Below are 14,816 nucleotides of genomic sequence, written 5' to 3' on the forward strand. Positions count from 1 at the left end.
CCATCAATCTTTGTTGCCAAGGAGTGTGGGTTTTAGGACACTTTTAGAAATTTTCCAGGAATATTTCTAGGGAACCAGCATTGGGCTTTACATTTTGTACCCATGTGGGGATTCGAACCTGGGCCTTCAGTGTAATGAGTGGACACCTTACCCACTAGGCTACTCCACTGCTCCTAGTGCTAGCTGAAGATGACAACTGACAGTAAAGTTGGGCAAACCACATTAAACATGTTGAAAACATTCTTTATTACCAATAAATATACATTCAGACATTGCAAGGAAAGACTGTAGTAACAATATATGTTCAACAACAATCTTGGATTCACGAACAACATACGAGTGAATGAGTGATTTTGGTTTAGCGCTGCTTTGAACAGTACTTGAGTTATTGATGTGGGCTAAGGGGTCCAGGCCTTAGACGTTTACCACTTTGGTGAAGCCACAGTGCATAGGGATGGTACTGACAAACCTTGAAACATAATCCAGCTGAATCTGGATATAACTCTTCACAATCAGCTTGTTATATCCACAGTTAGACAACACAGGATATAACACTCCACAGGAGCTGCACAAAAAGTGTGTTATATCCAGTGAGTCAAGCCTGGATATAATACTTCACAGGAGCTGCACAAAAAGTGTGTTATATCTAGTAAGTCAACTCTTGATATAATACTCCACAGGAGCTGCACAAAAAGTGTGTTCTATCCAGTGAGTCAACTCTACATGAGTAATATACTAGTGTAGGTTTGAAATAGCTGACTTTTTGGTTGTATGAGACTTTGTTGTATTCAGAGTGGACTGTATTGTCCTGGTACAGTCTAAGGCCATAATAGAACATAATACCAGTCAACAAATTATTAGATTTTCACCTCTGCCCACATTACATCATTTTATTGTCCCCAAGGACAGTGTTCCCTGCTTGCTTGTCTTGATGAAATACACCATTATACATAATATAAGTCGTCCTATCATATTCATAATTCATGGCACTAACATCCACTGTCAGTTAATGTAAACCAAGTCCTGAATAATTTGTTTTAAAACAAATTGCACAAAATAAAATGTCACACAGTTTTAAAAAATGGATGACATCTAATATTCATTAATAGTGACCTAATTTAATTGGGTAGAAAATCATGTCTACAGCCAAAACTGAAAAGGAATTCTATGGCATGGCCTCTGAAAGAAAACTTTCCTGGAGTCATTATTATGATTATGATGTTTGGAGGACATATCTCATTATGCTGCATATATACATAATCTGCGAAAGAAATGCTACTGTGATGTACAATTCAATGATTATTCAATACGGAGGTAAATGAATTTATTTGTCTCTGACACTGACAATTGGACATAAATCACAGTGATGTAACATGAAAGTTTTCTTGCAACACCGGTTATACTGACAAATCTTGACCAATTCATTCATTCATAAAAAAAACATCATATTGCATCCACTTTGGTAAGCAATGGGAATCATAGTAACATTTGTTTTTGATTGTACGCATCACCAATAGAACTGGCAGTTTTCTATTCTCCACTGTGCAAGAGTTATTCACCATGCACACCATTATTCACGGATGCTTCTGACATTCATGCCATGTTGCAAACAGTAACACCATGGTTGACTTCATAACACTGACGTGTTTACATATAAGGTGGACCAAAACAAGCAACACTTGACATCTTCATCCACTCACAGACAAACAACATTCATCCCCTCATCACGCTCGAGGAGACATCCCCTGTGCCCCATGAAGTCTTCCCAATGTGATTCAGAGGCAGAAGACTTCTCTAGGACACCATACTTGTCTCCCCAATTTGATTCAGAGGCAGAAGACTCCTCTAGGACACCATGCTTGTCTCCCCAATGTCATTCAGAGGCAGAAGACTTCTCTAGGACACCATGCTTGTCTCCCCAATGTCATTCAGAGGCAGAAGACTTCTCTAGGACACCATGCTTGTCTCCCCAATGTCATTCAGAGGCAGAAGACTTCTCTAGGACACCATGCTTGTCTCCCCAATGTCATTCAGAGGCAGAAGACTTCTCTAGGACACCATGCTTGTCTCCCCAATGTCATTCAGAGGCAGAAGACTTCTCTAGGACACCATGCTTGTCTCCCCAATGTCATTCAGAGGCAGAAGACTTCTCTAGGACACCATGCTTGTCTCCCCAATTTGATTCAGAGGCAGAAGACTCCTCTAGGACACCATGCTTGTCTCCCCAATGTCATTCAGAGGCAGAAGACTTCTCTAGGACACCATGCTTGTCTCCCCAATGTCATTCAGAGGCAGAAGACTTCTCTAGGACACCATGCTTGTCTCCCCAATGTCATTCAGAGGCAGAAGACTTCTCTAGGACACCATGCTTGTCTCCCCAATGTCATTCAGAGGCAGAAGACTTCTCTAGGACACCATGCTTGTCTCCCCAATGTCATTCAGAGGCAGAAGACTTCTCTAGGACACCATGCTTGTCTCCCCAATGTGATTCAGAGGCAGAAGACTCCTCTAGGACACCATGCTTGTCTCCCCAATGTGATTCAGAGGCAGAAGACATCCCCAGTACACCATGCTTGTCTCCCCAATGTGATTCAGAGGCAATAGACGTCTCCAGTACACCATGCTTGTCTCCCCAATGTGTTTCAGAGGCAGAAGACGTCTCCAGCACACAATGACATCTTCCCAATGGGTTTGGAAGCACAAGGCATCCACAGTTAACCTCCCCGTGGGAATTCTTGAGAAGAATTGGTCCCTTGTACCCTATACTTATCTCCCTTTGGGAATTCCTGAAAAGAATAGGTCCCAGTATCCCATGGTTATCTCCCTTTGGGAATTCCAGACAAGAATAGGTCCCAGTATCCCATGCTTGTTCCCTCATGGAAAGTCCAGGTCAGTGTAAACTGCCAACTGTGACACTCATATATGACAACACCTACCTTCAACATACATACAACAGATACACACACATCTTCATCATCATCACAATAACTACATAACTTATTCATCTAGAATTAAACTTTAGTCAGACCACCTAAATGTCTTCCTTTAAAGATTTCCCTAGTCAATTTGCCAAGAACAAATTAAAAATATGTTGTCAGGGTTTATATGTGGTTCATTTCCTTACTACATTTTGCTTAAAAACAATAAAACAAGTTGTAATATTTTTTAGCTTTCTTTTGCAAAGTTTAGGGTACCAGTAGGCTTGTCCATAGCACAAGAACATACATATATCTGTTATAAGCAACTGTAACCATGGTTATTAACATTCCTTGCTTCCAATCCTTCCAGTTAGTTTTCTTATTTCTCTAATACAAATATCCAAACATGACAAAATAACGATCATAAAATAACAAATAATAACAAACTTGCAGATTAAACTCTAAGAAACAGAAATTGCTAAAATAAGGTCTTTCCATTTTATAAATTGTTTAACAATGACAAACATTTACGACTGGAAAAAGAATAGATGTTCATTATGCTTTTGAAACCTAAACCTTCCTGTGTAGTTCAATGTATATTTGTGCACTCACACCATAATGTATTGATGCCTCCCACTATTGTCACTAACTGTTAAGTCACAGACATTATGATGTCACAAATTCTGCTGTTGTGCATCACCTATGACTACGATAAAGTTTTCATTACACCTGAAGAGCCATAGACTGGTGAAAGATCTTGTGTGCGTAAAGGTGTTTTGACAAACACAAATATCTGCTTGAAAGGGAGGTAACTTGTGTTACCATACATGTATGGGAAGTGTAAGGGGGATAACTCTAAAGAAAGTAGAACAAATATGGCAGACAAAGGGATAGTGTTGCTAGGAAAGCGGGTGCACGGTGAGAATAGAATGAAGGAGAGGGCTGTTAGACCGTTTGGACCGTTGGATTTGTACAGTAATTGAATAAAGACGTGTGTTGATTGCAGCAGTGACCTGTGTGTGTTCTCTGGAAAAGTTTAATCATTACAATGTATATACACACATACATATATGATATAGTTTCTGGACACTGCAAACACCTGACACAGAGAAGAAAGTTCTCAGACTGACGTAACTGTCAAAATAGTGAAAATCCTGAATAACGTAATAAACATTTAGTTTTTCCTAATGCCAAATAAAAATAATGCACACACACACAAAAAGTTATTTTTATAGATTTTGACCTACCCAAAGTCAAAGTTAAAGATATTTATTGTGTTTAAGACTTCCGGCCCCTATACAAGTTACATATAAGAAGTTTTACATATTCGGCTGAATCTTAATATTAACAGTTTGTTTATAAGAGAAATAGCATATTTGACAAATAAAGCCAGTTTCAATATGACAGCAATATCTTTTGAAGAGAGAAAACGCATGTACAGGATAACTTGACAGATAGCGTTCGGGTGTCAACATATTTCTTAGATCACAATAATAAAGACATACACAAGTAAAGTTGATTTCATTTTCTACAGCCCCATCTCCCCAGATGAGTTGGTGGCCAAAAGCCCACAATTCATGAAACATTAAAACAAACTGCACATATTAGCGATAATGTGATTTACATAATGGAAGATACACATGTAATTTGATGGAAGATGAACTACTTGGTATGTCTTCCAATGTCAACATTGAATAGCTCCCGTGTAGGACATACACACACAACCGTGTTTCCTAGAGACAGACGAGACATCATATCTGTACATTGAGGTTGTGAATATTTCGATGTAGATAGCTCAGAGTCTGTGCTTGTGGGGGTGGGGGCACATCCATCTTGATACCGCGTGCTCGGAGTCGTGCTAGGCTGATTTCATTTATTCCTCGACAGTCTTTGATCTGTAAAGCTTTCAGCCCCATACAGAACTCTCCCAGGAGCCTGCAATACAGAGAGGTTATATGCAATACACTGTCAATACTTTGTCAATACTTCCCAGGTTTGTGAATATTATCAGTGTTTTACACAACGCAGAATCGTGTGTCCAGTACACAGTATAGAATAGACACAGAATAAAGAATCTGTTGCATCTTGAGGGACAACCAATAATATTGACAAGGAATATAATGGTCCGGTAATATAATAATAATCATCAAATCTTACAGTACACTACACTACACTACACCATTTCATAAGTTTACAAGACCGTCATATTTCCTGTATGGACCCTTGAAAGAACTGTTTTGGGAGTTCTATGGATTTGTAAGTCAAGGTCAAACACTGTACAGTCAACTATCAATTAATCTGACATGGTTGGTTGTGTGTGATTATGTCGGATAAACGAGTATGTTGGATTAATGAAATGAAGTCGTACCAACATTTGACAACTACAGGATAGATAACAATACATGTAACATGTGTACGTTGTAATAAAATAATGAAAAAAATATTCAGATTATTATGTTATATTGTTAGCGGAATATTTTCTACTCATGCAACCTCTAAGGCCTAAAACAGGGCATTCTGAACTACAGTTACAAGCTGGATGACTGAATTCAAAATACTTTCGACCTCAATGAATTCAACCCATGATGCAGTGTATAAAATTCCCAAATATTCCTCTCAGAAAATCAGTCTGGCAACTTTGCAAAGTTACCAGACCAGATAAAATGTTGCCATTCAATAATTTTCTAGACTACCGAAAAGAAAGTAGAAAAAGGGTAAACATAAGAATAGAAGTTTAATGTTAGCTCTCAGAAAATAACAATAAACTGGTGGATAGCCAACTTAGTAACTTTCACTCCCCACCATCGGGCGTACAACTTTTCAAAACTGACCGTCCCTCAAAATAGACTCAGACTGTCCGGCAGGCAGGTATTTTAAACACTTCATGAAGTATTGACGATGTCCCTAAGTCTTTCCTCTATGTTTTCATACACAAGAAGGACAGGTAATTTGAACTAAGCTTCGGTACCATTGACAAAAAGTGTTCTTATGATTTACATTTTGTACACCACACTCAAATATATGTGACAATGCATCAACTTTGCTCAAATAAAAATAAGTGAACATACTGGTAGCCATGAATTGATATACTGTATGCATGATCTTTGGTGCCATGAACTGTTTGTAAGCATGATCTTTATCACCATGAACTGATATGTAAGCATGATCTTTGACACCATGGACTGATATGTATGCATGATCTTTATCACCATGGACTGATATGTATGCATTATCTTTGGAGCCATTAACTGATATGTATGCATGATCTTTGACACCATGAACTGATATGTATGCATGATCTTTATCACCATGGACTGATATGTATGCATTATCTTTGGAGCCATTAACTGACATGTATGCATGATCTTTGGCACAATGAACTGATATGTATGCATGATATTTGGCACCATGAACTGATATGTATGCATGATATTTGGCACCATGAACTGATATGTGTGCATAATCTTTGGCACCATGAACTGATATGTAAGCATGATCTTTGGCGCCAACTTGCCGCCAAGGACTGGTGTGTATGCATGATCTTTGGGGCCGTTGGCTGATATGTAAGCATGATCTTTGTCACAATGGACTGACATGTATGCATAGTCTTTGGCACCATGAACTGATATGTATGCATAGTCTATGGTGCCATTGACTGATATGTATGCATGATCTTTATCACCATGGACTGATATGTATGCATGATCTTTATCACCATGGACTGATATGTATGCATTATCTTTGGAGCCATTAACTGACATGTATGCATGATCTTTGGCACAATGAACTGATATGTATGCATGATATTTGGCACCATGAACTGATATGTATGCATGATATTTGGCACCATGAACTGATATGTGTGCATAATCTTTGGCACCATGAACTGATATGTAAGCATGATCTTTGGCACCAACTTGCCGCCAAGGACTGATATGTATGCATGATCTTTGGGGCCTTTGGCTGATATGTAAGCATGATCTTTGGGGCCGGGGACTGATATGTATGCATGATATTTGGCACCATGAACTGATATGTGTGCATGATCTTTATCACCATGAACTGATATGTATGCATGATCTTTGGGGCCGTGGGCTGATATGTAAGCATGATCTTTGTCACAATGGACTGACATGTATGCATAGTCTTTGGCACCATGAACTGATATGTATGCATGATCTTTATCACCATGGACTGATATGTATGCATAGTCTTTGGCACCATGAACTGATAAGTATGCATGATATTTGGCACCATGAACTGATATGTATGTATGATCTTTGGGGCCGTGGACTGATATGTATACATGATATTTGGCACCATGAACTGATATGTGTGCATGATCTTTATCACCATGAACTGATATGAATGCATGATCTTTGGCGCCAAGGACTGATATGTATGCATGATCTTTGGGGCTGTGGGCTGATATGTAAGCATGATCTTTGTCACAATGGACTGACATGTATGCATAGTCTATGGCGCCATGGACTGATATGTATGCATAGTCTTTGGCACCATGAACTGATATGTATGCATAATCTATGGCGCCATGAACTTATATGTATGCATAGTCTTTGGCACCATGAACTGATATGTATGCATAATCTATGGCACCATGAACTTATATGTATGCATAGTCTTTGGCACCATGAACTGATATGTATGCATAATCTATGGCACCATGGACTGATATGTAAGCATAGTCTTTGGCACCATGAACTTATATGTATGCATAGTCTTTGGCATCATGGACTGACATGTATGCATAGTCTTTGGCACCATGAACTGATATGTATGCATAGTCTATGGCGCCATGGACTGATATGTATGCATAGTCTATGGCGCCATGGACTGATATGTATGCATATTTTTCAGCACCAGGAACTGATATGTATGCATAGTCTATGGCGCCATGGACTGATATGTATGCATATTTTTCAGCACCATGAACTGATATGTATGCATAGTCTATGGCGCCATGGACTGATATGTATGCATAGTCTTTAGCACCATGAACTTATGATATGTATGCATAGTCTTTTGCACCATGAACCGATATGTATCAAGTCTTACATATAGAAGAACATGAAGACATGAATCTTTTCCTGAATAACAACTTATTTGTTACTAGTAATGACATTTCACTGCTACTTCTTGCCCCTTCATCAGATGTAACGTCTTGATGAAGACAAAAGTTTACACACACTGAGACAGCAGCCTACCTGATGGAGTCGTTGGTGACGCGCCAACAGCCATGGATGTTGAGGTGCTGCAGGCTCGGGCTGTTGTGGGATATCACAGATATAGCTGTGTCCGTCAACCCATAGATCTTCGACACAGACAGATAGCGGATCCTGAATACAAATTGTCAGGGTTACTCGCAGTCTATACTACACAGGTTTGTATAGACCATGTTCCTCCATCACCCGTAAATACATCTGAGAAATATGTCACTTCCATGAGTTGTACATGGCCTCAGTTTATAAGCCTACTGAAAATAGACATGCACCACTGTTACATTGCATAGCGGCCATTTGTATTTATGACTGAGGAAGGACCATGGTGTTTGTAAGACAGTGAAGCACTGACGATGGGTTTATGTGGTGAGGGGTGTATCTAGCAACCTCTGGAAGGTGAGTGAGTGAGTATGGTTTTACGCCGCTTTTAGCAATGTTCCAGCAATATCACGGCGGGGGACACCAGCAACGGGCTTCACACATTGTACCAATGTCGGGAATCGAACCCGGGTCTTCGGCGTGACGAGCGAACGCTTTAACCACTAGGCTCCCCGACCGCCCCCTCTGAAAGGTGAAGTCAAATTGGGTTTAATGTGGTGTTCAGGGTGCCATTGTACAAAACAACCTTAGTGCCACGACTGCCATAAGTATGTTAAGGTATGAGAGTTACCATCACCTTAGCGCTAAGATCACTTTGTACAACGGCACCCTAGATTATTTCATTCTGCTAGTGATGTGCATCGTGTGTGCATATGGCTGCACTAGTCCAGACCAGTTTTATAGTGCTAGCACACTGAGATACCATGCCGCAGTTTAACATGGATACCCCACCAAGACATAGTATACTGACTCCAAGACAACCAGTCCTTGTTTTATCCCCTTCATGCCAAGTGCCTGGCTATTAATCATTGTTAATATCTTTGGTTGTGACGCTGCCCAGGGATCAAACGACTAACCTTCAGCTCTTTTGGCAGACACTCCAACCACTACACCACATAGGCAGTTGCAAACCTCAACGGGCAACAATTTTTATTTCATCTACATGTTTAGTTTAACTGTAAGTCTACCATGAATTTGCTAAATACTTGATTTTGATTGGTCAATCAGAGGTATCAAAGCACAATAAACCCCTTCTGTTTGAAACAGCTGATTTGACAGCTGCATCTCTTTGGAAGCTAATAATTTATGTACTTCTTTTACAGTCATTGTCGGTAGGTATATTTAAATAATTATATGTACAATTACATGTTACAAAATACAAAGTTGCAGTTACTTCGATATTCAAAGGATGTGTGGCAATATTTTCATGCAGAAAACAAGATAGAAATGTGCAAAGAGAATGTATTTCAAGATTTGAGGACAACAGAGAGATATTTTCTAACACCAAAGGCTTTACGTTTTAATTAGTCATGGTAGCATGGAGATAAACATACTGTGTTTTCAGTGTAGAGATAGGTTACAACCTAAAGTGGCTGAAATATCATTTCTGCTTTAGTTGTCATTCCCCTTCATCAAAATAACTTACTGTGCACGGAAAAACAAACCCACAGTCGAGGACGTTTATACAATTGATTAATAAATAAACATTAATTGTCTCCACTACCTTCTGTAGAACCCCTCCCATCTGTGTTGGAAATGCTGTACATCAATAATGAGAAATGACAATCACCAGAAAACCTGGGAAACGTCCAAATCCTCTCCAACAACCTCATTGACTTCACTTAAAGAAAACTAACAGAGGCAGTCCACATTCGCCGCCACAGCCATCAATCAACAGAAATCATGGCTATTTCATCCCATCACCTACTATAAACTCATAAAGCAATAATCACCCCACCTATGTACACTTATTCCTGTTTAATTAGGTTCCTGTGTTATTGGCTTCCTCATCATGTGTTCTCTGTCCATCATGGTGTTACAGTTTTATCCTTCTGTTGTCATTGTTTAACCTACTCACGTTAATCTCTCTGATGTATGCAGTTTTGTTTTTGCTAATCCTCCAGCTGCTATATATATTCTCTACTATGCTCATCATTCAGACCATGCCCCAGCAATTAAAACAAGAATTGCAGTTAGATCCGCTATCTGTCATAGATCTCCTAAAGCCAAGAGATGCAATAGCGAAGGCCAAACTAACTCTATTTCTGAGAGATGGACAGCTACTGGAACGTATATAAACAGAGCAGCCAAGGATAGAAATGAAATCTTATCAATATAAGAAAATAGAAATCATATCAATACAAAAACAGAAATTATGTGAACACCAAACTCACAATAGATAGGTGTACCCTACTCACACACAGGAGTCCCAAAGAGGGACAGGTCAGCCGAAATTGCCTAGGCAGAAGGCGACCTCCTAAACACTTAATGCAACAACAACATCATCATTCAGCCTTGCTTGAAAACGGTATAAGGATCTAAGCCGAAACTCTTAAATAAAGAAGTTGTTATTTATATTCATAAATGGTGTCTACTTTGTCACCAGGAATTAAGGATAAGCGTGCAGGGAAGCCAATGCTCAGGTACAACGTCCTAGTGAAAACTTTAATCATAAAAATTGAAATCTAAACACGATTGTAGCAAGAGAACACTTATTGCCAGGTTATTACATTATTTCGTTTTAAAGGGTGAAAATATGAATAGACAGACAGATGCACTCCGAGAATGTCATAAATATCTGCACAATCACATACAATGAACCGTTTTTTTAGCATCTGTGTAAAATGATATCAAAGCCTCACTGAATGGAGGGTTTATGGTACAATGGCTTCTGATGTTGAAATGATTAATTCTGCCCTACACTACAGTAATTTATTGCATGTTTGCATAATTGATTTTCATGACTCTTTTGGACATTTTTATTAACATGATAAATATGAATTTTTTAAGGGGTGATAAACTAGTCGTCAAATACACATTAACCAGCATGACTGGGCAGCCATTAATTCATTTTCATTGAGAAATTTATATATGAAATATCAATTCATGATACAAACAAATGACAAAAAGACGAGCACTGAAATCTTGACGCCAGATGGCGCTGCAATTAGTTTAATTGGCTTATTCTGCTGTGCATATGATAAATGCATGCAATGAGTAGCATGACGCAGAGGTGCACAATGTATTACATCCGTCTATAATCTTAGTTGCAATAGTATTTTAATCCAGAAACACTCAAAATAGTTTACTCATAATTTTAATATTAGACAAGGAACCTTTGACTTTCATGCTTGAATCGGAAAAACAATGAATATGTTTACAAAGACAAAAGTTGGTGGCAATATCAGCCTACACCAGTTCCCCAACACTATAGGTATCCACATTGCTATAATCAATAGTTAAGAGAAATCCTGGGTTTTAGAAGTACCATATTTGATATAAGTTATGGCCTGAGCATTTAGAGGCAATAGGGGCTCCTTATAGACTGACATTTCATCCCAGAAATAAAGTTATCTTACTTTAAAATATATATATATCTACATAACAAAATATAAACAAATCCAAATGGAGTCCAGAACAATCCCAGAGCTGAGGCAATCTAGACTTGCCAAATCATTCTAGACTTGAGTTGGTCTCCTTTTTCAATTTATTGTCTAGGGTCTGGGAGACAGACTATCTCTTTGTTGAGATACCATTTGACACAGATGTGCTTATCAGGGTATTTTCCTAGTACATGGTATTCCAGACCAGTAAACATGTAATGAAATGCTTCACTTTTATAACCATGGGGAAAGCAGGGTTAGAAATTGGCACTAGTCCTATAGTCCTTGCCAAACTGCCCAATAGTAAAGGTATCCTAAGGACTAGTAGAATTTGACATTTTTAAAGGTTTTGCTATATGCTATCATTATAAGGACTAGTGGACTGAAACTGTTAGTTTCTACCGCTGGGAAAGGGGTCTGGTTGTCATGGTTATAAGAGGAAGGGTGATATTGCTAACTTAAATTGATACTCTTACATATTTTTTGTTTGTGAAAAAATCTAAAGCCAGACATGATTGTATTTCCAGGGCATTGAGAAAACAATATTGAAAAAGACTTTCCAAATTTTGTTTTGTTCTTCAAAATGTCACCTTGATCATGTTGATTCTTGGTTGAAAAAGTGGAAAAAAATCAATTCATCACTTTTTTAATAACCGCCAACAAAAGGAAAAATAAAATGAAAGAAAAATAATAATTTGATTATCGGGTAAGCGAAACCTGGCAGTTGCCAATGCTCAACAGGTCTCTGGTAAGAAGCAATTCTGTAACACGCTTTAAAAGTCCTTCAAGTATACTAGACATTTCTTGTGCATCTATATATATATTTGATGTTCAACATTTTATCATTCACTGTGTGTTGCAATATTTTATGTAAATCTTTTTGTATTAGAGAGATCTTGAAATAGGCATTGTGCATGATGACCAATCCGTTTTGAAGAAAATAAAATATTGTTTAAACCAAGCAATTCTACTAGTTTTGAATGCTACCTGTGATGTTAGGAATGGCAAATGACTCAATTACCGGTTCACATGAGACATGTTCTGGGACAATGGCGGCAACTGTAGCAAATACAGAGTATTATTTCCAAGTTCATCTTGAGGGTGGAGGATGGTATACTAGACAAGATGGCAATTTAAAAAAAAAAAATGTATGTAAAAATCTGTAAACCAAAAAATTAAAAGATTCTGGCCTAGGGGCCTTTGCACATTCTAAACACTGTATTTCTGAAAGAGAGGCGACAGTGAACCTACTTTCTACCATAGACGATGAGTTGACTGATGACCTCATCGTCCAGGTTCCAGCAGCCCGTCAGATCCACGTGCTCGAGCTCCCGACAGTTGACCAGCAGCCCGGTCAGAGCCTCCTTGCTGACCCAGTGGCAGTCTCGCAGCACAAGCAACTGCAGCGCATGACAGTTCACTGCCAACACATTCACACACAGGTTCGTCAAGTTGGAGCAGTTCGTTAAATCTACCTTCAATAAGTAGGGGTTATTGAGTAGCACGGGTTTCAGGACAGTATCTGATAGCCAATCTTTAGAGTTGATTAGCGTGAGCTTCTTCAAACACAGATTGTTGTGTGACATGAGAACGAAGGCTTCGGATGTGACCCTTGCTGCCACCCGACTTAGATCAAGGGTGAAGGTCGTTCTGAAGAAGGTGTCGACAATGTCACGGAACTGAGTGGAGATTACACGTAGTTGAAAGACTTCCTTCACGGACAGGAAGGGGAAGAGGTGCCGACAGATGACATGCTCCCAGGGTAGACTGAAGAATGTCACTGGTCCATCAGCTGTCGCCATTTTGGACACGCCTGCAACAGAACGTGGGATGATCATAGTAAGTCAAACTGTGCTTTGTGTAGCACTTCATGTTCGAGTAGCACTTCATGTTCGAGTAGCACTTCATGTAGGCATATGGAATTCTAAATAGTGCAAATGTGGGATTTGAATCCAACTGTTACTGTTATTGCATAATATAACAGTTCTGAACCTGATGTCAATTATTTTGAATTTCGCCTAACTTTTTTGTTCAACTTGAAAACTTAAACTAATAGTTATTTAGTTTAACAAATGTTTAAGATGAAAATAACTATACAGTAGCCCCAGGTTATTCACTTAAACACTCATCTCAAAGATACCTCAAGCTTTGAAATATTTATTTATAAAATGTGATGTTATTTTACAGATATTATTGATAATCTAATGATAACAGATGCATCTTATGTACTTACACATCAACTGATAATTGACCGTTAATATATTGGATCATGAAACAAGATTTTTGTTTGTTTTGCTTGTTTAATGTATTCAACAATATTCCAGCAATATGTAAATAATCGAGTCTGGACCCAGACAATCCAACGATTGACATCATCAGCATTTATCAGTATGAACCTCCTCCATGAACCCAGACCAGTGAGTCGTGAGTGACTTGACTAAGGCCTTTATTATATCAAGTCAATCATGTGAGAATGTTGAAATAAATACAAATGTGTCACTCTGCACTATAGAGCTTTTATCGTACTTATGAATACATTTTTATTTTTCATAGTTTCGTGGTATACATATATTCCACCCACATTCTGAAATAACCTTTAATTAGAAATTGGTCAGGTTATAGAGGGAAATATTTAGTAGAAGTCATACACTTCTTATCTGGGTTAGAACAGGTCTTCAGCAACCCATGCTTGCCATAACACTACAGGCGAGGTCTGGCTCGCTGACTTGGTTGATGCATGTCATAGATTGATGCTCATGATATCAATCACTGGATTGTCTGGTCCAGACTCGATTATTTACAGACGACCGTCATATAGCTGGAATATTGCGTGGTGTGGCGTTTACAAACAAACAAACATGCTCGTGAGTGATCAGCTGCTGAGACCACTGATACTGGCGGTCATTGCTTCGCCTCGTATACAGTGTAGTGTATGCACGATTCCTTGACAAGATCTAATACGGTAGATCTCATATGCAACTTATAATGTTGGAACTGCATTAGCTGTAAACAAATTGACAAACTCACCGTCAGTTAACTGACTGATGACCTTTTGAGCGGTTCACGCATTCTTAATTTTCCACCTCAAACACCTGTCAGACAAACTCCCCACAGCACGTTACGTTGACGTCATTCAGTTCAATATCTATGTCGCTGTAAGGAGTGTAATATTTTGA

At 38.7% G+C, this 14,816-nt stretch overlaps 1 protein-coding gene across 1 annotated transcript; it reads right to left on the reverse strand.

Moving 5' to 3' along the window:
* Positions 1–222: 222 nt before the first annotated feature.
* On the reverse strand, positions 223–14,787 carry LOC124110643 (F-box/LRR-repeat protein 15-like). The gene is made up of 4 exons (XM_046469967.2): positions 14,668–14,787; positions 12,892–13,453; positions 8,144–8,275; positions 223–4,853 (listed from the first exon to the last, which is right to left on the reverse strand). Exons 2-4 carry the CDS (start codon positions 13,440–13,442, stop codon positions 4,670–4,672), a joined length of 867 nt encoding a protein of 288 aa, XP_046325923.1. The 5' UTR covers positions 13,443–13,453; positions 14,668–14,787; the 3' UTR covers positions 223–4,669.
* Between the last annotated feature and the right edge of the window lie 29 nt (positions 14,788–14,816).

The sequence above is a fragment of the Haliotis rufescens genome, unplaced genomic scaffold, assembly GCF_023055435.1.
Source record: "Haliotis rufescens isolate VD_foot unplaced genomic scaffold, xgHalRufe1.0.p SCAF_11, whole genome shotgun sequence".
NCBI classification, from domain to species: Eukaryota; Metazoa; Mollusca; class Gastropoda; order Lepetellida; family Haliotidae; genus Haliotis; species Haliotis rufescens.

What these genes read in the sequence shown, in the direction of transcription:
- LOC124110643 (XM_046469967.2), bottom strand. Translation starts at nt 13,442, where the DNA reads ATGGCGACAGCTGATGGACCAGTGACATTCTTCAGTCTACCCTGGGAG. An exon ending in CTCATCGTCTATGGTAGAAA is followed by an intron (nt 8,276 to 12,891) that starts GTAGGTTCACTG and finishes ATTTGTATTCAG; the next exon opens with GATCCGCTATCTGTCTGTGT. An exon ending in GTCACCAACGACTCCATCAG is followed by an intron (nt 4,854 to 8,143) that starts GTAGGCTGCTGT and finishes TCTGTATTGCAG; the next exon opens with GCTCCTGGGAGAGTTCTGTA.